Source organism: Olea europaea, chromosome 10 (genome assembly GCF_002742605.1).
Source record: "Olea europaea var. sylvestris chromosome 10, O_europaea_v1, whole genome shotgun sequence".
Taxonomy (NCBI): Eukaryota; Viridiplantae; Streptophyta; class Magnoliopsida; order Lamiales; family Oleaceae; genus Olea; species Olea europaea.
In genome coordinates, this window is record NC_036246.1 from 20,810,504 (window position 1) to 20,836,678 (window position 26,175).

General features: G+C 36.2%; 2 protein-coding genes across 2 annotated transcripts; one reads left to right on the forward strand and one right to left on the reverse strand.

The window, feature by feature from the left end:
- The first annotated feature begins 15,229 nt into the window (after positions 1-15,229).
- LOC111401463 (cytochrome c1-2, heme protein, mitochondrial-like) lies at positions 15,230-21,452 on the forward strand. The gene is made up of 8 exons (XM_023029202.1): positions 15,230-15,342; positions 15,522-15,598; positions 18,855-19,078; positions 19,192-19,471; positions 19,551-19,622; positions 20,380-20,496; positions 20,581-20,646; positions 21,061-21,452. The coding sequence occupies exons 1-8, from the start codon at positions 15,339-15,341 to the stop codon at positions 21,175-21,177; spliced, it is 957 nt and encodes a 318-aa protein (XP_022884970.1). The 5' UTR covers positions 15,230-15,338; the 3' UTR covers positions 21,178-21,452.
- LOC111401464 (GTP-binding nuclear protein Ran/TC4-like) lies at positions 21,294-25,114 on the reverse strand. The gene is made up of 8 exons (XM_023029203.1): positions 25,053-25,114; positions 24,870-24,939; positions 24,673-24,729; positions 23,858-23,975; positions 22,722-22,811; positions 22,457-22,636; positions 22,295-22,354; positions 21,294-21,799 (listed from the first exon to the last, which is right to left on the reverse strand). The coding sequence occupies exons 1-8, from the start codon at positions 25,053-25,055 to the stop codon at positions 21,748-21,750; spliced, it is 630 nt and encodes a 209-aa protein (XP_022884971.1). The 5' UTR covers positions 25,056-25,114; the 3' UTR covers positions 21,294-21,747.
- Positions 25,115-26,175: the final 1,061 nt, after the last annotated feature.

A 26,175-nucleotide genomic window follows, 5' to 3' on the forward strand; every position in this document is an offset into this window, starting at 1 on the left:
TCCCTCGTTGCAATTCGGCTAGTTGTTTCGATGGCCCATAGGATGTGGGAAAGCTCATCGACCCAAGCCTTTTCGAGGTGTCAAGCTTCCTTTTTAGGGTATGTTTGATTGTTTTGTTTACTGCCCCAACCTGCCTATTTCCTTGTGGATGATGAGGCATCGAGAAATCATTCTTTATGCCCAGTTCGTCGCATAAGTCTCGCATTTTCTTGTTGTCGAACTGTCTCCCGTTGTCAGATACTAAGGAGTGGGGATTGCTGAACCTGCAAATGACGTTCTTCCAGACAAATTTTGTACTACTCACCTCGGTGATCTTGGCAAGAGGTTCAGCTTCGACCCACTTCGTGAAATAGTCGATGGCGACAATGGCAAAAATCGCACTTCATCTTTCTTTTAGGAGTGGATCGATAAATTTGATGCCCCATTTGGTGAACAGCCAGGGACTGGTCACTACGGAGAGGCTTTGAGAAGGTTGCATTTGAATATTTGAGAAGCGTTGGCACTTATCACATTTCTGGCAAACTGACAAGCATCCCTTTTCAGGGTCAGCCAAAAGTAGCATTGCTGGAGTACTTTGTGTGCCATAGATGTTTCTCTAGAGTGATTCCCGCAGATTTCCTCCTGGATTTCCTTGAGTATATACATGGCCTCTTAGCCTCCTACACATCGAAAAAGTGGTGAGATGAAACTTCTTTTGTAGAGGACATTTTCTTGTAGGACGAAGTGTGCAGCCCTTCTTCTTCACTTCCTTGCCTCGCTTCTGGAAGCTGGTAGTGATTGGTCCTTAAGATAGGTGAAGATGGGCTGCATCTATAACGGGTGTCTTCTATCCATAGCACCTCTTCACCTCTGGATATGGGGGCTTCAATAAGTGTTCAATGGGTACAATCTTTAGTAGTTCTGAATCCTTACTGCTGGCCAGTTTTGATAGGGCGTCTGCATGAGTATTCTCTAGACGTGAGACTTGAATCAGCTCGAACTTTTCAAAATGAGGAACTAGGTCCAGAACTAATTTCAAGTATGCAACCATGCTACTGTCTTTGGCCGTGAAATTTCCATTGACCTGACTCACTACAAGCTGAGAATATCTGCTCTCTAGGAGCCTTTTGACCTGCATTTCCCTTGTCAGTCCTGCTAAAAGGGCCTCATATTCAGCGGTGTTGTTTGAGGCTTTGAAGCCGAACCTTACTACGCAATTTAGCTTGTGGCCTTCGGGGCTTTCCAAGACGATCCTTGCCCCGGAGTCGGCCTCTTCTGAGAATCCATCTACGAACAGTTTCCACGTTTGGAGTTCGACTGGTTCCATTGTTACCTCCATTTCTGGGGCTTTGGCAAATTCAGTCACAAAATCTGCAAGGGCCTGGCCCTCGATGGCATGTCGAGGTCAGAACAGTATGTCGAACTCACTAAGCTCGATCGCCCATTTTAGCAGGCGTCCTGATGCATCTATCCTTTGCAGCACTTGCTTTAATGGAAAGTTAGTGAGAACTTCAATTGAGTGGGCCTGGGAGTATGGCCTCAGTTTCCTTGAGGCTGTGATGAGAGCGAGTGCCAATTTCTTCATGTCTGGGTAGTGTGTTTCAGTTGGAAGGAGTGCTTTGCTGACATAGTATACCGATAACTGGTGCTCATTTTCTTCTCTAACTAGGACAGCGTTGATCGCCTCTTTCGAAACTGCCAAGTACAGCAGTAATGGCTCTTCCGGTTGAGGTTTTGACAACAGGGGTGTCTTTCCTAAGTGCTTCTTTAGCGTTTGAAAGGCTTCTTCGCACTCAGAAGTCCATTGGAACTTCTTTCCTTGCTTCAGCACAGTGAAGAAGGGTAAGCTCTTATCTGTAGCTCTGGAGATGAAGCGACTGAGTGCATCGACCATTGAGGCTTTGGACCTCCTTTGGTTTCTGAGGTGACCTCATTTCAAGCAAGGCCATTATCTTCATTGGGTTTGCTTGGATTCCTCTTTGGTTTACAATATATCCCAAAAACTTACCCGAAGCCACTCCAAAGGTGCACTTGAAGGGGTTCAACTTCATTTTATATTTTCTAAGTATCCGAAAGGTTTGTCGAGGTGACTTACGTGTTCATTGGCCTAAAGGCTTTTGACTAGCATGTCGTCCACGTAAACCTCCATGGTTTTGCCAATGAGTTCGACAAACATCATGTTGGCCAGCCTCTGATATGTAGCTCCAGCATTTTTCAATCCGAATGGCATGACTTTGTAGTAGTACAGTCATATGTCTGTGATGAATGATGTAGCCTCCTCATCGGGTTGGAACATGGGTATTTGGTTATACCCTGAGTATGCATTCATGAAGCTCAAGTGTTCATGTCCGGCGGTGGAATCCACAAGTTGGTCTATCTTCAGAAGTGGGAAGCTATCTTTAGGCATGCCTTATTTAAGTTTGTGAAATCTACGTACACCCTCCACTTTTCGCTCGGCTTCTTCACCAGGACCGGGTTGGATATCCACTTCGGATAGATTGCTTCTCTAATGAAGCCGTTGCGGCTAAGTTTGTGTACTTCATCTTTCAGTGCCTCATACCGTTCCGGGTTGAGGGAACGTCTTTTCTACCTATGTGGGGCACAGGAAGAGTTGATGTTAAGATGATGGCAACTGGTCCTTGGATCTATTCCTACCATGTCTTCATGCTTCCAAGCAAAGACATCCAAGTTCCTTTTCAGGAAGCTCACCATTTCTTTTCTTTTTTTTTGCTTCGGGGGACAGTGTCTTTCCTATTCACAGGACCTGACTGGGGTCCTCTGGGTTGGTGAAGAAGGTCTCAAGTTCTTCCATTGGCGTTGCCTTTGGCTCGGAGTCAATGATCCGGGGATCTAGTTTATCAAAAGGGTGCCCTTCCTCAGGGGCTTCTTCCATGTCGACGTCTTTCTCCTATTAGGAGGTATGCCCTTGTTCAGGGGTGTCGAGCATTTTCACGTCCAAATTGGGTTCACTAGCAACTTAAGTTATGATCACGTTAACAGTTTAGGGCTCCGATTTTCGTAGAGAGTTTAAGTAACATGCCCTGAAGCCCATCTAGTCGCCTCGTACTGTTGCAATCCCATGTTTAGTTAGGAATTTCATACACAAGTAGTGGATGGAGGTGATAGCCCAAAGATCTTTCAAGGCGGATCTTCCCAATACTCCATGGTAGGCTGATCTGTGGTCGATCACCAAGAAGTCCATGAAGTGTTGAGCCACTAGAGGAGCTGAACCCATCTCAACTGGCAGAGTAATTCGCCCTCGTGGGACAATACTGTCTCCAGTACCGAACAGTGGATCGGTTATGGGGATCAACCCATGTTCAATTTGCATTTTGTCGAAGGTGTAGCCAAATAGTATATTTACCGAACTGCCATTGTCGACGAGCATGCGCTTGAGCCCATTTTTTGCTACTACGGCTCTCACAATCAATGCGTCACAATGGGGGTGGTGAACTTCTTGTGCATCTTCCTGAGAGAAAGTGATTGGGGCCATCCTATTGGCTACTTGGGACTCGTTGACAATGTAGGTGAGCATTGGCGGGTCCTTTGCTTCTATTGTATAATTCCTTTGGGTGTTCCTGGTGTTATCATCGATGTGAGGTCCCCCAATGATTGTGTCGATCTCCCTGATGATTTGGCCTCCAGAAAAGTGGGCCTAAATTCTCTGTCTGGACTCTCCTCGGTCCCTTGATTATCTTCTCTAGGGTGACTGCTCTCTATGCCTTCTCTCTCTCCTGTTCAGGGAGGCGAATCTGGGAGAATATTCGTTCCTCTTGGAGGGATGTGGGTCGCTTTGATCCGTGCATTGAGGAGCGTCTCTGCACTCGCTGGTGTCATGGCCATAGAGTTGGTGGAAAGTGCAAAACCTTGCCCTTTCCAAGGGCTTGCCTCATATCTTACAGGCGTTGCACCGGGGCCTCTTCTTCTCTGCGTGAGAAGTACTGGTTCGAGAATGCATTCTTCAGATCCGGCCAACTCTTGATGCTCAGGGGAGGAAGTCTGCTGTACCAAACTTCAGCAGCTCCGCTTAAGGTTAAGTGGAAAGCTCTGCACTTCAAAGCAGGCGAGGCTCCCCTGAGGCTCATTTGCGTTATGTAATTGGTGAGGTGCTTCTCTGGGTCCCCCTTTCCTTCATACTTGGGGATCTTAGGGGGCATAAAATTCGCAGGTATTGGGAAACTTCGGATTTCCCTTGAGAAATGGAGGTTATCATCATCATCATCAATTTCATAGGATCGATAAGGCCCATCTGACCCTTCATCATCTTGAATGTTCCGAGAAGGTGGAGGTGCTGCTCCTCGACTATCCCAATCAACTAAGTCCCTTCTCTCCTACCTATTTCTAGGAGGAGGAGGTACTTGTTCTTGCTTCTATTCTTGTCGAACTAATCTTCGCACTGAGTGGACCCTATTACTAGGGTCCTGCCTTATTCGGTTGAAGACGCTGACTGACCTTTGTGCTTCATATTCTTGAGAAAAATTGTCCTCCAATTGTGGTTTTGTTGGCTGGCTCCTTTGCACATAGGATGTGGCTTCCGCAACCACTTCTCTTTCGAGACGGTGCTCTCTGTGCTGGCTCATATGGCCTCAGGAATGAGATGCTGGGGCTTTCTTAGTTGGGTAAGATCTTTGAGGCATTTGAGAGCCCTGGTGACCTCGGGCTTGCATGAGAAGTTCATGCATCGCCATATTCTAGGCTGCGATGTCTCTCATGTCCGTAGCTATTTGAGTTATTCCTTCAGTGAGCATGTCTGTTCTTTCACCTCGGCGACGTCGGTGATGGGGTCTCTGGAGAGTGACATTGTTACGGAGCACCTCTTCTTCAGAGGCCTCTCTCATAGGATTTTCGTCTTCATGGCTATAACTCATCTTATTTCCCTTTTCAAGGGTGATAAGAACTTTGATTATAACTCGACTTTGTTCTTTTTCAAGAACGTGCCATTTCAAGTTAATTCACTAGTTTTCTGGTGGTTTCTCCGGTGGAGAATGCATAACTTTGGACAAAAAGTTTCTCACAGATGACGTCAATCTGTTGACCTCACAAATTGGACCCTCCACGTGGCCAACCGATAGCTACTCCACATATTCCTTCCTGCACACAGTCAATGCATGGTCAGATGGACACGGTCGGAACCAGCGGGGGTGGTGGTGGCCGCATACACTCCGACGGTCAAGTTGGCCTCATGTGATCGGAACAATGCAAAGGTCGTGCGAAATAGTGGGGAGAAGAATATATATTTGCTTGTTATGGAAAGCTATGTCATAAGAGTTTCATTACCTTTGCCTCTTGTCAAACTTTGGGTATTTATAGGTGAGGAGAACCGTTGGATGTGGAACACGTGTATACATTTGACGGTGTGAGGCGTCTTCTCATAGGCGTCAATCGGCCGCGTCTATAGAGTGGGTGGGTAATTACTTATCCCGAGTTAAGTTGACATAAAGTTGATACGTCACATCAATTAGGCTCACGGAGACGTCAAGTCAATTAAAATTTGGGGGCAGAAAGGATCTTGAAATAGATTTCTTTCTGAAATTGGTGGTGGATTCTGATAGAGAACCTCGGAATATACAGAGACTCGGCTTCAGGGGTAAGGATGCTTCGGTTAAGTAGATTGTCTGTCCTATCAGTGCGTTGGTAGATCGACGACATCGGTGGTGGTGTCACTTCGGAACCACTTCGGATGAGTATTAAACACCTAGCGTGACTCGGTGGTAGACTTTCCAAAGTGGTTCAGATAGGGGCGTAATACTTAATATCACCGCCATTCTTGGACAGTATAAATACTTGCAAGTAGTTGAAAAAAGGGTCCCTTGATTTCTACGACTTATTACTACCTTGATTTCAACATCATTAACAAATTGTTGGGTTTTTCAATGTGCATTCCTCAACTTTTCGAACAATTTTGAAGTTTAAAAGATCTAAAAATTGTTCGAAGAAGATGGATTTGATTTGGTGGCAGAAAATAGAGAAAAAGGAAGAATGGTTGGGGAAGAAGATGATGGTGGAGGTGGTGATAGCGACTGGTTTTGCTCGGTGGGGTGGGGTGGGGTGGGGGGTTGGGGATACGATGATGAAGATGAAGTCTGGACGCGGGGATGGGGGTGAGATTTGTCGTTTGGAAGAGTTGGTGCAGAATTTTTTTTCTTGATTTAATTATCATAATTGTGTTTTTATGAAAAATATAATTTTACCATTTTACCCTTTTCAATTTGATCAAAACTGGTAAAAAAAAAATTTATTGAGTCAATTAACGGTCAAACTAACAGAAACCATCCATTTGGACTTCAGGTGCTAATTTTTGAAAGATTTGGAACTGTGAGTGACACAAAATGAAAGTTAAGGTAAAATCTGTAAAAAATGTGATAGGTTTGAGATCGCTGCTACAATTATACCTTAAAATTACTTTTAAATATTTTTGTATTTTGGTGTTCAAATCATCATCGTCCTCGTCGAGATTGATGAGGATGACTAGATAAATGAGGAAGATGAAATATTTATAATTTTAACATCTTTTTTGTATTTACTAATCATTACAATTTGTTTAACTTGTATCTATCTTATCAAAGGTGGGGAGTTGACAATATTTTAGTACTCCGTCTGTCCCAGTTCCAAATATATATGTATGTTTCCTAATTTAAAATATTTTATTTTGTTATTTTAGTAATATACCCTTATTCAATTTTTCTCACTTAAAATATCAACTTTTTGAAATCATCCAAATACACACATTTCTTACTTCTTGAAAATATAGAACAACTCTCATTTTTTCTTTTTCAAATTAAATCATTCAAATTCTTTACAAATTTCAACAATAATTTACTATTACATATTGAAAAATTAAATAGGGGTAAGCTATGAAAGATTTTGGCAAAAATTAATTTTTCAATGACATTAAAAAAGGTTTTTTAATCTGTGTGAGAAACGAAATATGCCTATATAATTGGGACGGAAAGAGTACTATAAAGTGGTATCGTGATTCTTCACACGGGGTACTTTCAATGATGACTTGGCCTTATAACCACTTTTTCACATCGGTCAAAAATATTTATCATTCACCATAATGATCTTTTGTTGATTAAAAGATAAGAATACCCTTTAAGTATTTTACACAAAGGTAATCGTATTACTACAACAAAATTTACTTATTACACCACGTTATAATCACGCCACAATTAAAATATATTTTTAATAAATATACAACAACAAATTTACAATTATACTCCTAATCTAATAAAAATGAAAATGAAAAATAAAAAATACATATTGTGATGTACTCATAATCCCAATATTACTCCTCATTTTTCTCATCGTTTGCATCCATTCTAAATTTTTTGAAAGCAAATATATCTAGTTTCTTTCTTCTTTTTTTACAGCCACCGGAAACGCTATTCACTATTGGAAGATCAAAGGAGGGCACGAGGTCATATTCACTCTTGAAATTGGTTTTCCAATTGTTAAGGATTTTGAATATCAAGTAAATACCCATTAGCTAATTTTCTCAAGTCAATGTTCTCTCCCCCTTCCCTCCCTTTAGCATATTGCTTTCTTGATCAATGTTAATTCCAAAACCTGTAACTATGGCAAGGATATAATGGATGAGTCAAGGCATTATATGATTATTATTATTATTATGATAAATTTAAATGTAATTATAATGAAGCAAGACGGTTCCAAACGGAAGAAAATCTTTTACATAATTTCCAGATTTCTGAACATAGAACATCAAATTTCAGTGGGAGGAAAAAAAACAACTGTCCTTATGATATTCCTTACAACAATTTGCAACCCTTCTAATACTCTTGCATTGACAAACTCTCCAAATATGAGCAACATTTGTATTGAAAATTGACATCAATGGTAAATCCTTTTACCATGACGAAAAGAAAATTATTTCGCCATCATGAAAGAAAGCAAAAGCTTTTGTCAACAAAAAAATTATGTACGATCTGATGTTGATGAAAAAGAGAGAAAAAATGAGGTTTATATTTGTGGTGGAATAATAATTTATTTTATTAAAAAGTTTGTTAAAACCCTAACTATGTAATTTTACTTAAGGCTATTTACGTAAATAAAAAAATGCTAAAAATCGTGGTGCACTTAATAAAATTTGTAGTGATAATATGATTACACAATTACAAAATATAAGTTTATTTAAAAAGACAAAAATACCCTTTAAATTACAGTAAAAACTAAACACTTTTAACTTAAAATTTCAAAATCAAGTCACTTTCCTTGTCTATTTACTCCAACACAGACAAAATTTTTTTCAACTTTCATCTGCTTCAACTTTAAATTCTCATAAACTTATCAAATGTTCAACAAAAATATTTTTTTTATATCAAACACTTCGAATCGATAAGTATATTTATGTACATTTAATTTTTTTTGTTAAATTAGTATATTTTTAAATCATTAAATTTTATTTCAACAAACATTATAGCATACACAGATAATTTTATAAAAAATGAGAAAAAATAATATTAAGGCCAAATGCCCTTGCCATTCATCGACGGAAAGTCCGACAGCTCTTTCTTTTTTTCCTCTTCTTCTCTTTTTACACTTATTAATTAATTATTTATGTTTAATCTAATTTTTTTCTAATATTTTGATTCGTAATGCAGATGTGGCATTAACATGTATCCTGATTTGTTACTTTGGTGAATTTCAAAGGAATAAAAATGGTCAACAGAAATATAAATGGACAAGTGAAGGAGATTTGGTTGAATTTTGATAACATCAAGTACATTGTTTACAAAAAATATACCATGATATACACAACATAATCAATGTCAATCTCTCTCAGTATGATTTGGAATTGAGATTTTTATTTCACTAGCATTCAACCATTCTGATTCCACCCGTGAAATTACTTCTAAGTGCAAATGAAGTTGCTAATTAAATTGAATCAAGGCTGCCAATGAACTCCCTTTTGTGTAAATTTATTAAGGAAGAATATCCTCGAGAGTGAATATGAAGATTCTGATGGAGGGATCCTAATTTAAATAATTTTTAAGATACAATGGAAATAGCTCATGAGGATAATGTGGGTATTTTCGAGACAACTGCTACTCACTATGATCTCATCGTTCCACATAGAATCCATAAGGAAGTTCAAGACAATGAGGATGAAAAGGGATTTACAAATTAGGATTTGACTGCTTTATCCAAACAGAGACATGAGTGGGATGAGAGTTCACAGTTGGGCCGAATACATGAACTTCTAATAGTTCAGTGTGGCTTTCGATGATGAAGATTTGCATGTTGATCGATTGCTTGACACGAAGAGAAAAGATGTGTACCAAATTGTAATGAAACATAACTTTGAGTTTAAAGTAAAGAAATCAAACAAGTTTACATACACAATTATTTTTGTGGATAACAATTGCAATTGACATTTGAAAGCGAAGAAGATGGATACGAATGAGTTCTTTGTAGTTCACAAGTATGTACGGAAACATACTTGTGAAGTGGTATGGTTTCTTGGTCGATAGATAATGCACAGATGATTTACGAACCTGTAGATATCATCAATGGCATTCGTCGAGAGTATGGGTTAGTCATTAGCTACCAGAAGGCCTATAACTCTAAAGAATATATATTGGAGGATTTAATGGTTTGATGGAGGAGAATTATACCAAGGTATTGCCATAATATGAAGAGAACTAATCATAACTCAACATTTTTTATTGAGACTGATTGTAAGAATCACTTCAAGTATTTTTGTATAACTCTTGAACAATGCATTCGAAGATTTCAAAATGTAGTACGACCCTTAATTCTAATTAATGGTACAATACTAAGAGCTATATATGAAGGAAAGTCGATTTATTGTTATATGTTAAGATGTCAACATCCAAATTTACCTTCTTGTATTTGACATAGTTGATAGGGAGAATGATCTAGAGATGTGATTGTTCTTTACAAAACTAAGAGAAGTAATTAGGTGCGTCAAAAACCTTGCATTTGTATAGTTGAAGTTTTTTCCAAGGTACATCATCGTTATTGCAGTGCTATATACAGGGCAACCTAAAATCTAAATATCGAGGCAATAATATCGTTGCATTATTTAATAGAGCAACAAAGACTTACAATTTCAAAGAGTTTGATAAGTTTATGACTGAAATAGAAAATAAATCACATGATACATGAGATTATCTAATAGAGATGGGGGATCAAACATTGGGCATGATCACAATTTTCAAGACGTCGATACAACATGATGATTTTGAACAATACATAGTCGTTCAATGCATTATTTAAGAATGATCGAGTGTTACCAATTTTCGCAATGATTGAGCACATTTGTAACAAGTTGTAGTAATGATTTTACAAACAACGTAAGGAATTACAGAACTGCACGAGTGGGCTAAACTTGGTTCATGAAGATAAATTCTTCAAAACTCTAGAGATAGCGAGAAAGCTAATTGTAGAACCATTGGATCAATTTCATTTATCTGTGAGATGCGAACGTAATATCGGATATATCATAAACTTCATAATACATGCATGTATAGACAATTTCAATTAGAGAGCTTTTTCATGTGCGCATGTAGTCGCAATATCTATGTATAGAGGATTTCCACCACACAACCTATGCACTTATTATTACATGGCTAATTATTAAAGAGCAACATATGCCAAAACTATATTTCCTCTACCAAATGAAGTCGAGTGAGAAGTTTCCAACCTCATTCTTCCACTTAATAATTGGTTGCGTTGACCTAATAGTTGACTTCTCGTTTTAATTATTACAAACAAATTGCGTTTATTTCTAACAAATTGAATTCGACCGTTGTCAGTGATTATTGAAAATCAACGAAGAATGAAGACATGAAAATCAAGATCGAAAGACATGAACATGGACAAACGATTTTGGCACTTGACAATCAACTAGTTGGCAAATTGATAAACATCGAGTCTTGACGTCAAAAATCACATTGGAGAAACATTGATTACCAAATTGAAGACATTAAATATAATGAGTTTTTTAATTCAAATGTAAAGGTATTAACTTCAATTCTTCACATCGATTATAGCTCAAAAACTTCCTTATGCACAATAACATTTTCACGTGACAAAAGACTACTTGCATAAAAATTAATTTTAAAAGATAAGTATCTCGATTTCGTAATCAAACATTTATAAAAATACTTATCCATACAAAATAAATGAGAAAATCTTTCGAAGACCTATATAGATAAAACTTATCACGAAGGAAACGTCCGAAGACAGTTCTCTGCCCGTTCAGACATCTGGATGCCCCAACGGTCATTTTTTTGACCGTTCTCAAATGGCTAGTGTTTACCTTGTCCGGATCCCAATCGGACGTCCAGATGCTATGTCCGGATTGACAAATTTTTGATCGTTTGAGTACTATAAATATCCCTTTCTCTACCTCGTTTGCAATAACTTTCTTCGAGCATTTAAGAGAGGCATTTATTGATTTTTACTATCCTATTTTTCAATCTTTAGAAGATTAAAATATTTAATTCTTGAAAAGCTTTTTGAGTGATCAAAGTTTGTAAAAAATATTTTATCTCAATCAAAGTTTTTCAACAAACACTTGAGCATACTTCTCTCTTAATATTTAATTGTGTTCATATAATTTATTAAGAGAGAAGTTTTCACTTGTAATTTTTTTTTATTGTGGATCGTGTTGAAGTATCGAAAATTTCAACGTTGTAAAAGGATTGGTGCTCCTTGATTGCAAGTCACCGGAAGCATTGTAAGGATTGAATTGTGCCATAAGTCAATTAAAAATAGTGAAAAAGGCCTTGCTCGTGACGGAGAGCTTGGAACGTGGGACATAGATCGTTGTTTGGATCGAACCTCCTTAATTACATCGTTTGTACATCTCTTTCCTTCTACTCATTATTTTCTTGTGTTATCTTGTTTGCATATTATTTTTGCTAATTGTTTAAATTTGCAATTATCTTTGAAAAAGGTTTAGCTAACCAATTTACCCCCTTTTGGTTAGTTATTCTTAGGTATTTGGAAGCATTTACATTTGCAATGTCATGGTAATCGAGTTGTGAAGCCAATAGGATGTTATTCGTTGGCATTGAATGAGAAAAGAGAGTTTTGTAAGTTTAAAAAATATGCCCAATGTCCAGATCGATTTGATACAAATATTTCAAAGAATGTGAATGCCAAGGATGGTAAGATCACGTATTTGAAAAGTCATGTTCTATTCTAGTGGCTTTTTCGAATAGGTATAAGACCTTATGTCAATAAGGATGTTAGTACTACAATTATTAAGCTAGCCACGTTCTTCCAAAAAATTTGCGCTCGAAAGCTTTCTGTTTCGGACTTAGATGCAATGCAATATAGGATTGTACTTGCATTGTGCAAGTTGGAAGAGATTTTTCCTCCTGCCTTCTTCGATATCATGGTCCATTTAGTTATCTATTTACCCTATGAGGAGATGATGACTGGACCAATGTATAATCGTAGCATGTATCCATTTGAAAGGTAATATCAACACTTTTAAGATAATCATGTTCGCAAATATGTAACATCCAAATTAATGGTTATTTTATTTCAATTTAGAGCTTTAGGAACAAAAAAAAAAATATGTGAAAAATAAAGCTCGTCCAGAAGGTTCAATTGATGAGGGATATGTCAATAAGGGGGCATTGACTTACTGTTCGATGTACCTTTGTGGTATTGATTTTATATAATAATTTTTTTACTAATTTTATTGATTTTATATAATAATTTTATAGAAAATTATGATTGTAGCTCAAAAATGTAATTTTAAAAATAACATTTGCTTAAAGACCCTTAATCCTCCCCTATAAATGGGGAAGGATATTTTTATTTACATCTCTTCGTAAAAATAAAAATAAGGGTGCATTTGATTGAGAGTATGAAATTTGCATGGAAAGAAAATAAATTCTAGACAATTCAATTGCCTATAATTTATTATGAAAATTATTAATTAAATATGTTTGATTGATTTAGTTTTTAATCTAGAAAATATTATACATGTTCATTTTTCGTTGGTAGGTAGATGAGAGAGGGAATATATGAGAGAGAGAAATAGAGAGTGAATTCGTTGGAAAATAAAATTCTACTCCGCCTAAAGAAAATATTTTCCTTCATTTTGAGGAAATATGATCATGTGGCCAAAAGTATGAAAATGTTTTCCATCAAAAAAATGTTTATCAAACAACACAAAAATAGGATTTTAGGTGAAAAACATATTTTTCATGAAAAATATTGACAATAAAAAATTCATTTTTTTTTTTATTTAGTCCCTATTGGGTCCGAATTTAAATTTAAATTCTATAACTCAAAATCAACAGTTAATTCTAATAACACATTTTACAAGATCTACAATTTTTCAAACATATATTTTATCAACTTTTATAAAAATCTGCTAAAAATTTAATTTTAATCCTCACCTAACATAAGTTTAGTCATAGGTCAACACCCTTCAATCACCTCTTAAGCTCTAGTTTTAGACATGTAAGTTGCGATATGGTATGTAATAATGTGACTAATTTAGAATTCTTAACTTAATGCATATTTTAAATCAATATATTGCGAAACAGGTGTTTAATGTTTGCGCCCCTCATAGTAGGGGGGCTGCGCATCTTTTTATTCGGTACGGGCCCCCCTTCTTATGAGGGTGTGTGTAATCAGGTGTGTCAACGCCCGGGTATAAATTGTAAAATTCTTAATGTTTTCAATTATAGTACAAAACATATAGAAATGTGAAATTATGTGTTTATCTATTATTACGTGATCTTAAGAGTTGGTTGTTTTACGTGTCCGGATTATAGTTGGGCCGCTTTGTTATCATAGTGTTGGCAGCTTAGTGTGTTGAGCTGATTCTTGGGTTGATTTATTGGGGTTATTTTATCAGAAAATTTGGTATCTGCATTATTCCAAAAAATGATTTCATAATTTACCATGTTACATTACTAAAATAAAAAATGCTAGATGACACATGAAATACATATACTTCATTCTAAAAATAAATCATACACCATATTCAGTAATTGACCCCTTTTTGAATTCAACATATTTCATGTTCTCCATTAATGTCGTTTCCTAATAAGCAATTCAAAAAATGATGATGGCTAAAAACGCAAAAACAATAATTGTCAGTCTGTTGAATAACTCCCATGTGATTCCATACTAGCATTATAGGCTTCAATATCATTGTGTAAGATGATAAAATGAAAAACATTTTTTTAACAAGATTTCGGATTGCATACACAAATACATACACTATTATGAAATAAATTGAATTTCCGGAGAATATCAAGGCACAATTAATTATATTGAAGCATGAACATAAATTTCCATACACAATTCCACGGTGTCTTCATTATGATTTTCACATTATAGAAAAATAAAAAAATAAAATCTGAAAATGAGAATAAAATGTTGGATATGTGCATATTATTTGTTGACGATAGATCTATAGAAGATCAAATTGGTAATTAGGTTTAGGAAATTTCTTGGTGGATGATTCAAGAGAAGGACGATCTGGTGGAGATTTTGGTTTGGAATATGAAAATACACGATTTTAAGGATTTTGTAATTAATTTGACATGTTAAGCACACGTTTGTTGGAACGCAATTAAAAGACACGTTTGTTGTAGTAAAATTAGCCAAATAATGAATGTCATATATGATTTAATTAGTTTTTCACATTTCTATTTTAGTATATAAAAACAACATTTATGGTTAAAGAAAGTTACGTAGTATATTTTAAATATTTATTAAAAAATAGGCGTGTGACATGATTTTCTCTTATTTTATTACCATAAATTTTGGCCGATATATTATCATTTTTGTGCATCATGTCAACCAATAATTTTGATTCTTTTGGTGTGCTCTTCACGAGTAAAAACTATTCAGGGAATCTCAGTTTCAACTCTTTGCTATGGAAAAAATTTATAGGGTCATATAAATGAGAGTGTTTCAACGGCTATAAATTTCAAGGAGTTGGCTCAATGGAAGGTTAAAAATGTTGGCATCATGACTAATAGGTAACGAAAAAAAATTGAATGACTAATGAAGTGTTTGTCGACCCTCTCATTGTTCTTAATTTTTTCTAATGAAGTGATTAATGGTGAAAACCTTCATAAGCTATTGACTAATAGGTTAAAAAAAATTTGAATGACTAACTTGAAATTTTATACAAACTTCAGTGACTATTGGTGAAATTAACTTTATTTCCCGAAGTCCTGAACCCTCATCAGACCGGTTTACTGTCAATTCTGGACCGCTCATTTGCTCGCTCCTTATAGCTCCACGCCCCCCGCAACCCAGCAACAGAGAAACACACGCTTCAATCATCTCTTTTACCCTGCTACCACACTCCTTTTCTCTGAATTGAAAAGATGAGTAAGATTTCGTACTCTTTCCTTGATCTCTAGTTTGGTTTATGTTTTTCCATTAATTACGATTGATGTTTTGTGTTTTTGGTAATTTTTTTAGTCATTATTATTTAATTTAATCAACAAAATGAATGACTTATAGACATTGATATTGTTTGTTTTCATCTCTCTTCTTTTATAAATCAGGATTTGGAAAAGTCGGCAGATTTATTGACCAAATCATTCGCCAAAGTGGTGTGAATCGTACAGCCTCCGATTTTAAGGTATCATGATAAAAAATGCAATTTCTTCGTATTTTATTAAATCTAGAAATAATAGCTGCATCTATAACTAATTATACTAATGATCTGAATTGTGACCGCAACGAATAGATTGGCTGAGTGCCAGAATTGATTATTAGTTTTGCTGTTCACTTTTTTCCTGGGAATCTGGTAAGCAGTAATCTGGTAGTTCATTTGACAGCTCTTAATTAGTGGTCACCTGAGGAAATGGAAAAATGGAGGTGCTTAGTTAATAGTTATCAATTGTAGATGAATGTTGTGTAGCGTGATAGCTGCAACAGAGATATGGAAATTCTAAAGAAGCATTAACCATAGTTGAAACTTCATCCTTTTTGGATTTGATAGGATGTTGATATTTGGATCACTCAGAGATTTTTTTTTTTTTATTTGATAGACGGTACTGTTTACCAAGATGAAGCTTGATGAATGTTCTGCCCACCAATGAGGGATATCCAACATGCAATTAACTGATTAAGTGCTTACTTCACTAAGTTTTAGAGTGATTATAGGAAGTGGGCCCCAAGGAAGGAATGTATGGTTAAAGTGTAGACAAAAGTTGTGGATCCTATGAAATGTGTGGATAAAAATAAATATACTTCTAAGAAGTTTTAATCTTTGCCAGACGTGTGCTAATTTGATCCAAGGGACTTTGCACCAATCAAGACTGCCTGAAACAAGTGCCGATTCTAGTGATGCCAAATTTTTTGACAAATTCTGCCATGGAGGAGGATGTGTTTGTGGCTATAGGAGTAGTTCTAAAACAATACGGAAAACACATGTCTTTCTTTACTAAGAAGTTGTCGGATGCTAATTGTGGGTATTCAACATATGATCTAGAATTCTATGCTCAAGATATTCACCATTGGCAATATTGTATGTTGTATGTGGATTTTAATGGTTACTTATATCATACTACACCTAGTTATTTGAATTCTCTAAGAAGCTCAGTCCAAAGCATCTTAACTAGAATTATTTTATTCAGCAATTTTCTTTCTTATTCTCGTTCTCATTCAAGCATCAACTTGTGAAGAGTAACAAAGTTGATGTATGCTTAAGTAATAATCTTTGAAGAGTTTTAAGAATCAGTAAAAAGAGGATATCCTTAGTGAGTTAATAGAAGATTTACTAAGAGTATTGGGAAAAATGACTTTTTTTGTTATGCATGATGATTATATGTTCCAAGGTAATCAACCGTGCATGCTGCAGGTTCTAAAACGGAGAAAATTATTAATGAGCTCTATGGCCGTGGTTTAGGTGGACATTTTGGTTGATAAGAGACTTTAGCTTTGATGGAACAAAATTTATCGTATTAAATGTCACAATATATTGAGGTAGAGAACCAATGTTTAAGTTCATTTTCAAAATATAGGTTCGCATTTCATCGCTGGCAATTGCTACTTCACCTTTTGTTCTTCCTAGTATGAACATTATTGAGTAAACATTCTATGGAGAACACTTGGATATCTGAGGGAGAGCTAAGCTATACGCCCACTCATTTAAGTCTCTTCAATCCAGAGTAATTGATGTAGGCAAGAGTTTATTATTTTCAAATCCTTCTTGTAAAAGTATTTCTGTTCTTATTGGACTTGAATTTTAGTTGGTTGGGGATTAGATTTTATATGGACTCTTAAGTTATTGTTTCTTTTAGGTTTCGAACAATAATTATGATTACTTTCCTAGTTACAGTAGTTTTTAAACTAACCTAGTGACTTAAGCTTGACTGGTTTCTCTTGGTTTTGGAGTCTCTAAGGGTTATAAAGCCTCTAATAAGGCCTTGTCGTTCCATAAAACAATAATAACCAAAATTTCTGGTTTGCTGGAATTTAAATCTTGGGACTAAACCTTTAGTGTTTACTTCGATATCTGCCAATTTCTGCCAATATCCCTTTGTGTTGGTTAACACTGGTTCCCTTATCACTAGTATTTGGATATAAAGATCTCTTTAATATTAAAGTTGAAAATTGATCAAAGATGTTATATTCAGGTTGAAGTCTATGATTCGAATGAAGTCAATTATTCGAAGAAGTAGAGAGTATTTTAACAGATGCTTTTACTTTATTTATATTTTTTCTTTTTAAGATTGTGGAATTGCAGTTTTTTTATTAGAAGTGCAAAAGTATATCAATTATAAAGTATAAACACCCAAAGCACAATTGTCCTTGTTTGTTTTTAAAAAATCTTCCATGGCAGGTTTTAGTTCCTTGTGGTGGATTTGCCATTAAATCAACCATGACAGAAACAGAATGGTCGATCCTGCAAAGATGTTACTAATTACTTTTTCAATAAGATGCTTAATTGACTGGGTTAAATAATATCAATGCATGTGTTAGATACACCAATGTTGCTCAAGCCTTGCATCACTAGTTTCCAGTTTGAAGATTATACAAATTAAAATTTACTAATAATATATGTTACTTACTATTTGAATGGATTATTTTTCATGGTGGTGATTACATATTCTAATTAGCTTATTTAATGAAAGGGGAATGGTGTAGCACTATTTATATCTGACATATAAATACTTGAAAAGGTTACCGAAATACTTGAATGTTTGGACTCTTATGTAGATGTTTATGGTTTATGTTTTCAATTTAGACGGACAGACTCACATATTTGGACATCTTACTGGTTAATGATAAAGTCGTCATCATTCTTCCAGAGAGGTACTGTGAAAATTGGGAGTTCTTTTCTACATAAAGGTGGATCTCCATTTAATGAGCCTTTTATATGATTGAAGAACTGAATCTTCATCCGTCAAATTTCATTGTTATTGTCATATAAGGCACTTTGCTTACCTGCTATAATGGTTGGAGGCTCAATTTATTTCTCATAATTCTAATGTATGACATTTCATTGATTGATTTTAACTCGCGTTAATAGATCTGTTCACTCCATATGAATTAATTTCTTGACCATTTAATGCAAGATCATGCTGAATTTACTGGTTTGAGGAAATTCTATTCCTCTTCATTTATTGAGTACAATTGACTTACAACAATTACTATAAGGGCGAAACTTCACATTTTCACTTGGATGACAAAGCTTGCACATTTTGTGCCACATGATTCAGAACCATTTAATTGTCTTCCAATGCTCAATTCTGTGCCCTACTTTGCTTATAACTTTATTGTGTGAATTTCTTACGACATTGTTTTCTTTCGCAGAAGCATGATCTTTTACAGAAATTATCTTGTGTAAGTTTCACTTCTTTTTAATGATGTGTACGTATGATTTCCAGGCTGCTCCACTCTCGCCTGCACTTCTTTCAAAGCATGGTCAAGATGGAAGTGGGTCTACTGGAATGATGTCCTTGAAAGTATTTGCACTTCTTGGTGCTGGGGCTTCAGGTCTCCTGAGTTGTGCAACAGTAGCTTACTCTTCTGATGAGGCCGAGCACGGGTTAGAGTGTCCCAGCTATCCATGGCCCCACAAAGGGATTCTCAGTTCATATGACCATGCTTCGTAAGTAAATGATTTGTGCACTAGCATTCTTCTTCAACTGTTTGGGGAAATGGTTACACTAGGCTAATCTACCTGATTGAATTTGGAAACATAATCACTGTTTGTGTGTGCAGGATTCGTCGTGGTCACCAGGTTTACCAGCAAGTTTGTGCATCATGCCACTCAATGTCTCTTATTTCTTATCGCGATCTGGTTGGTGTGGCTTACACTGAGGAAGAAACTAAAGCTATGGCAGCAGAGATTGAAGTGGTTGATGGTCCAAATGATGAGGGTGAGATGTTCACTCGCCCTGGGAAACTGAGTGATCGTTTTCCTGAGCCTTATCCTAATGAACAAGCTGCAAGGTTTGCCAATGGAGGGGCCTATCCCCCTGATCTAAGTCTTATCACTAAGGTATTCTTTTGCTCTCTCTTGATTTGAAGAAATATTGAGAAACCTTTATACCTCTGTTGCTAATTATTTTTCCTCTCAGGCCCGCCATAATGGTCAGAATTATGTTTTTGCTCTTCTAACTGGGTACCGTGATCCTCCTGCTGGCGTGATGGTAATTTCTGCTTCTAAATTGTCCGTTTAAAAAAAATAAAAAATAAAAAATAAAATATTGGAGAGCAAATAGTAGTGAAATATTTTGCCCTTGTTTGGTAGAGTAAAAATCATATTTTTAGTAGATTTTGATAAAATTTGATAAAATGTGTGATTGAAAAGATATAGAAGTTGTGAAATCCATAAAATGTGCAGTTAAAATTAATTATTGACTTTGAATTAAATTTTTATCAATTTTTTTAGCTCAACCAAAAAGGGGCTTTATAAATTTTATTACATTATTGCAGGATAATCTAATCCATAAATTGATGTAGAGTAAAATTTTATATTGATTGCACCTATTTTGGATCCTGACATCATTCTAAATGGGAGTAGCACGAGCAGCTAAATTTTTACTGTTGTCTGATGCTGTCGTGCACGTGCTCCTACTCTCGCTCGTAGAAGCTCTTGATTAGGTGTGGTAAGAAGTTCTTTTATTGAACGTAAAGGCAAGTTTGTTAAAATATGGATTCTTATATGCTTAAGATGAAAGGATCCGTATGTCATAATGTTGTGTGCGTCTGGGGTGACTGATATAGGTACACGAGCCTTCATTCAGGAGTCCATATAATGTAGTCCTTTAAATAATTTTTTTCACGCTAGCTACATTGCTCCCACTCTGGTGCGGTTTATGGTTTTTAGATTACAACTGAATAGATCATTGATGTTTCCATTCTGCTGAGGCGAATTTTTTCCTGACATTTTTAATACCTACATAGATTCGAGATGGGCTACACTATAATCCTTATTTCCCTGGCGGAGCTATTGCTATGCCTAAAATGCTTAATGACGGTGCTGTCGAATATGAAGATGGTATCCCTGCAACAGAGGCACAGGTGACTTCCTTAGCCTTTGAGTTGCATAATTATCCGTACCTTTTACATCTGGAAATCATGTAGTGTTGCTTCTTCATTGTGCAGATGGGAAAAGATGTCGTATCATTTTTATCATGGGCTGCTGAACCAGAAATGGAAGAACGAAAGCTGGTAAGGCCTCTTTCTCCCTCTCTGTATCTTTCTGCTTAAGCTCTGCAGAAATTTTGAATCCAGTTTTTCGGTTTTCTTATACTGCATTTGAGTGCTCTCTCTCTCTCTCTCTCTGGGAAGCATATCAATGAACCCTAAACAGAACACTATCCCTAACCCTAAACATCCTTTATGATCTGAAATCATTAACCTAACGCAGTTTTAGAACAACCAATGTTCGCCTTACTATTTTTTCATTTTTTTTTCTCTTTATTTTTGTTAAAATTATATTGCTAATTGTCTCAGTGTACATGGTTAAAGGTCATTCACAGTGTTAACAATTAATAAAGCCAATCGGTCGAGATATTATACAAATCTTCTTGTTCGAATCCTTGTTTTGGTTGTCTAACCTTCTTCCCATTGAAATGCTGACAGATGGGTTTCAAATGGATCTTCGTATTGTCTCTCGCACTTCTCCAAGCAGGCTACTATAGACGTTTGAAATGGTCAGTTTTCAAGTCCCGGAAGTTGGTCCTCGATGTTGTCAACTAAACCTCGAAGAGTTTTATCAAGATGTTCAAGCACTAGTAGTTAATTAACATAGGAAATTAATTTTAGGTTTCACGTTCTATAGCCTATGCTAATCAGTATAATAAGTATGTTTTTTGAGTAATAAATACTACTTGGATACACTGTATGTTTTTACTTTTTATTCACTGCCCTTGTGTCTGTAACAATTGAGGGTTAGTTTCTCTATAACAATCTTGATGTGCTGTATGTTGCACCGTTTGGAAAACTTTTGAATGAAAGTTTATTTATTTTGTGTATATTGTCTCAATTTTCTATTAAAATTCTGCTGTAAAGAGCAAGTTCTTCCAATGCATGAGCAGCAATTTATTAGGAAAATAGTGTTTAAAAAACAAAAACAGAAACAAAAAACAAATATTTTGTGCCTCTCTTAGAGCTAAGAAATTGCAAGATCACAGATGAATGAGAGAACCAAAGTAGAAATCTGAACTCCGTGTGATCTAGACATTTGGAACCTAATCAGATTGATATCTGCAACCAGTTTCCCTAAAATTGAATAGGAAACTCGATCTAACCAATGAAATCATCATCGTCCTAGTCATCGGGAAGTGGCCGATTCCGTGCATTATTTAGTTCCGATTCATGCCTGCAATGATGAAAACATTCATTGTCACGATTGTGTTGTCATCTTAACATAATTATCATCGATATGTATGGAAGACAAAACATTGCTAAATCTACATCAAAGGAACATGGAAAAGCCACTTACTTTTTTTTTTTTTTTTTTTTTTTTTACAAGGTGTCCTATTCTAGACTAATCCTTGGGTCTGTGATCCGGCCCCTCTTCACACAGTCCGGTTAATCGCAGGATGTGCCTCCAACTGGCCAGGGTCCGAGCGCTCCCCACCTGGTCTGACAAAGTGTCAAGCAAGCCAATCCAAGTTGCACCTTGCCTTCCAAGAATAATCCTTGCCTTCCAAGTTCCCACTTGCCTTCCAAGAATAAATCCTTGCCTTCCAAATGTTCCCTTGCCTTCCAAGAATAAATCATTGCCTTCCAAGAGCCCCATGTTTCGAACTCACGACCTCTGCTCTGCCAGGTTTGATAGCGTCCGTCCTTTGCCAGTGGAAAAGCCACTTACTTTAGTTGAACTTCAGGAGGAGCAAGAGCAGGTGACTCAACAAAATGAAGATTAGAATCCCTGAAGAATAATGTAATGTGTATCAGCAGAAACCCAAAGATTCATTGACAAACAAGAACCATCAAAAGAGAACAGATGTGGATTTGTTTGTCAATATTTTACCCTGCAAGTTTTCTAGCAAGATACAGGAATGGCTTCTCAAAGTTGTAGTTGCTCTTCGCTGAAATCTCATAGTACTGAAGATTCTTTTTCCGGTGGAATGTAACCTGCTTCTCTTTCACCTGCCTGTTCTTGAGATCTATCTTATTTCCGCACAGTACAATTGGAATATCCTCGCACACCCTGCAATTGACAGAAGAATATTTAAATCTGATTTGTAGTCGGGATAATTCAACTTTATGGGAAACATGGAGTTTCTTGAAAGAGCCTGCAGATATCCCGATGCCATGTTGGAACATTTTTGTAGGTAAGGCGTCCTGTTACATCAAACATTATGATAGCACAATTCCCATGAATACTGCATAGGTAAAAAAAAATTGAATTATATTAGTGTTAAAAATCATTCCAAGATGTAGAAAGAACATAGGCAGCTCACAGTCATTACTGAAAAGGCCAACATAGACCATGTTCTTCCAGCTATTTCTAAAGGAAAAATGCAAGTCCAAATCTGCATTTACATGCATCAATCAGAGGAATGTTTTTGCAAACTTTAACCACGGCAATGTAAACTATGCACTGACCACAAATTGTAAAGTAAATGAAAAAGATATTAGCAGTCTGAAATTTAACTAGCTTTCTAATGCCAATCTATTATGGAAGACTCTGTTCCAAGAAAGAGTTTTTAACAAAATAAAAAATAAAAAATAAAAAATAAATTCATTGCTGAAAGATCCATCTCAACGTAAAAGGAACATCAGTGAACGCTAGATAATGAACACACATATAAATCTAAATTAAGAGTTAAAAGAACATTCCTATTGCCTGTAATTTTATATTAGTAACAAAATATGAAATCCTTTAGAGGCATGTAATAGCACAAGTCAAATTCGTAAGCAAACATAGGAAAAATTGAGCACTACTTCTAGATGTTACTAAACATCCAAAAATGTTATGAGCTTATTCCTGTCAACGACGTATGTCATAAACAAATGAGCTTTGTAGCTGATATAAATTATTCAAAACTACAGAATAAAAAATGTATGCCAAGAGAAACATAAATGGATCCAAAGATTCCTAAATTTCTTGGTAAAGAAAAAAATTATGTCATTGTCTTTCCTTTTTGTTCATCTTTAATTCATCATAACCATAATATTGTACCAGACAATATCTAATAGCATTCACAAAGTAGGAATAGTAATAATGACTCTCCAATGAAATATGGATTTTGCTCCTCTACCAGACTTGTAAATGATTTGGTAGAGGAGCCTCTCTCACAGCATTGGGACCTATTATTAAAAAAATGTCAAAAAACACCCACCCCCACCTCCAAATGTGAGTAGAGTTGCTCTATCAGATCATTTACAGATCTGGTAGAGTAGCACGGTCCATGAAATATAAACTTACTAGTAATTATCTCGAAGTCCTCCAAACTTCTCTTGCCCAGCAGTATCCCAATAGTAGAACCTTATTTTGCCGCAGTTTGTAAAGAAGTCCAATGGATATACCTCTACACCAATTGTAGCTGCAATCCAAAATAGAAGCATAATAGTCATTCACTACATCAACTCAATGCACATAATTTGATTAAACTATAAAAATTGCGTCCGCCTACTCCTAAATAGGCACAAGATATTACATTCGTACTTTGATGCACACCAAGGGGGACAGATTCATACGGACTAAAAAGCCAAAAATAAAAAATAGGCGCAAGATATTACATTCGTACTCTGTGCATATACATGTATATAAAAGTTGAATCTCAATCTTGACAGCCTCCACCGCCTTGCCTTGCCTCTAGAGCTTTCGGAGGGAGGTAAATCACGGGATGTGTTCCAGCAGGCCAGGGAACAAGAGCTGCCTGTAGACTGCGCCTACAAAGAGTCAAATTCCATGTTTCAGGAATCGAATCCCCACACTGCGGCTGTCAGCAAGGCGTGAGATAACCTCACTCCTGTCCTTTGTACCACTAGACTATGCCTCGGGAGACTGCATATACATGTATATGCACATATACATGTATCAATATGTTATAGGGATCAGTAAAGTATATCTAACCTTATCATTCCGACTAAGACAAGCTAGACATATGTATATAGATGAAAAAAATATTCACATGCGTAAATAGATATTCATATCCTATTGTATATACATGAAGAAATACGTTGATTTCTAAGCAATAACATTATATGCTCATATACAGAAATAGAACCGACACTTACGCTCATATTTCTTCTCGAATTCTCCAGTAAGATGGCGTTTAACAAACGTCGTTTTCCCTAACGTCATTAAACCACAAAATAATCAACACAATACTCATTTCAGCTCTCAATTATATGGAATTAAAGATCCAAAAATAAAAGCATGGTATAAAATTTGATAATTAAGTGAAAAATATCAGAAAACTTAGTAAAATCACCTGTACCGCCATCGCCCACGACGACAAGCTTGAAGTTTGGGTAATCCACTGGCTGTTGATTCGGAAGTGCCTACACACAAACATGTAAGTACGTACATACATACATGAATGCAGATCAATGTGTGCAAAATTTGCGGAAATTCAATATGCATAATTAAATTTGAGTGATTACAGAAGATTTACCATAGCGAGAGAGAAACTATTCGTGATTTTGAATGGAGGGAGAATAGAAGCGCAGAGGGATTTATTTATTTATAGAGGAGGAGGTGTGCTTTTCGCTTGAATACGCGGATTTTTTCAGCCGTAGGATTCTGTTTGGCTTAATCTTGGCGCGTTAGTCTTGGCCGTTCACGTGTCCTTGATGGAAAACGAGGCCATACTGTTTTTGGAATATCAGAAAATTGCAATTAGGTTTTCCTAAAATTTTCAAAAAGTGCAACTGTGCAACGGTTCTTTAACCTTTAAATATTTGCAAGGTAGTAAATAGCACAAAATGTACTTACCTTTCATTTTTTTGATATTTTCACTCCTATTTCCACCTTTTATTATGCAAAAGATCATTTCCATCTATTTTTTTTTTCAATAAGAGATGATTTTACCCTCTTATTCAAATAAAACAAAAAAGAAATGAAATGAAAGTTTAAACAATTAATTGCAACAATAATCCCAATTTTCAAGAAATTACAAAAATTAACATATCATCACTGAAATTGCCCAACCACCACACCCACCCCACTACTATCAACACCATTCAAATCATCATTGTCACCTCAAATTCTTGATGCACCATCGTCACCTTCATTTCAAATTCACAACAACCACCACCTCATCTGCCTCAAACCATCACCACCACCCTCACTTCAAATCCACCATCAGCACCCATCTTCATCCCTTTCACAGCCCACAACCACCTATCTTCTACAGTCAACTATCGTCATCTCATCTTCTCATCTCATCTTCTAGAGCCATCCCTCTTCATCTTTTTCATAGCTCACCACCACCCGTCTTCCACAGTCAACTACAACAAATACTGCTGACTTCTACTTCATTGGGCAGCTATTTTCGACACCAAAGTTAATCTTGAGTTATGACGACGGAGCTTCACTGATGACAATGCTGCTGTATCAATTCATGAGATGGTTGGACTTTGAAATTTGATTTTTATTTTTAGTCCACCATGTGCAATGAGTCAAATGCCCCTTATGCTTCAACAACTTTGGTGGCAAATTTCCTATGGGGTGCATGAGAGTTCCACCAGAGAAGGACCTTCGGAGGCGGTGATAGAGACAAATAGCAAGTGGTAAAT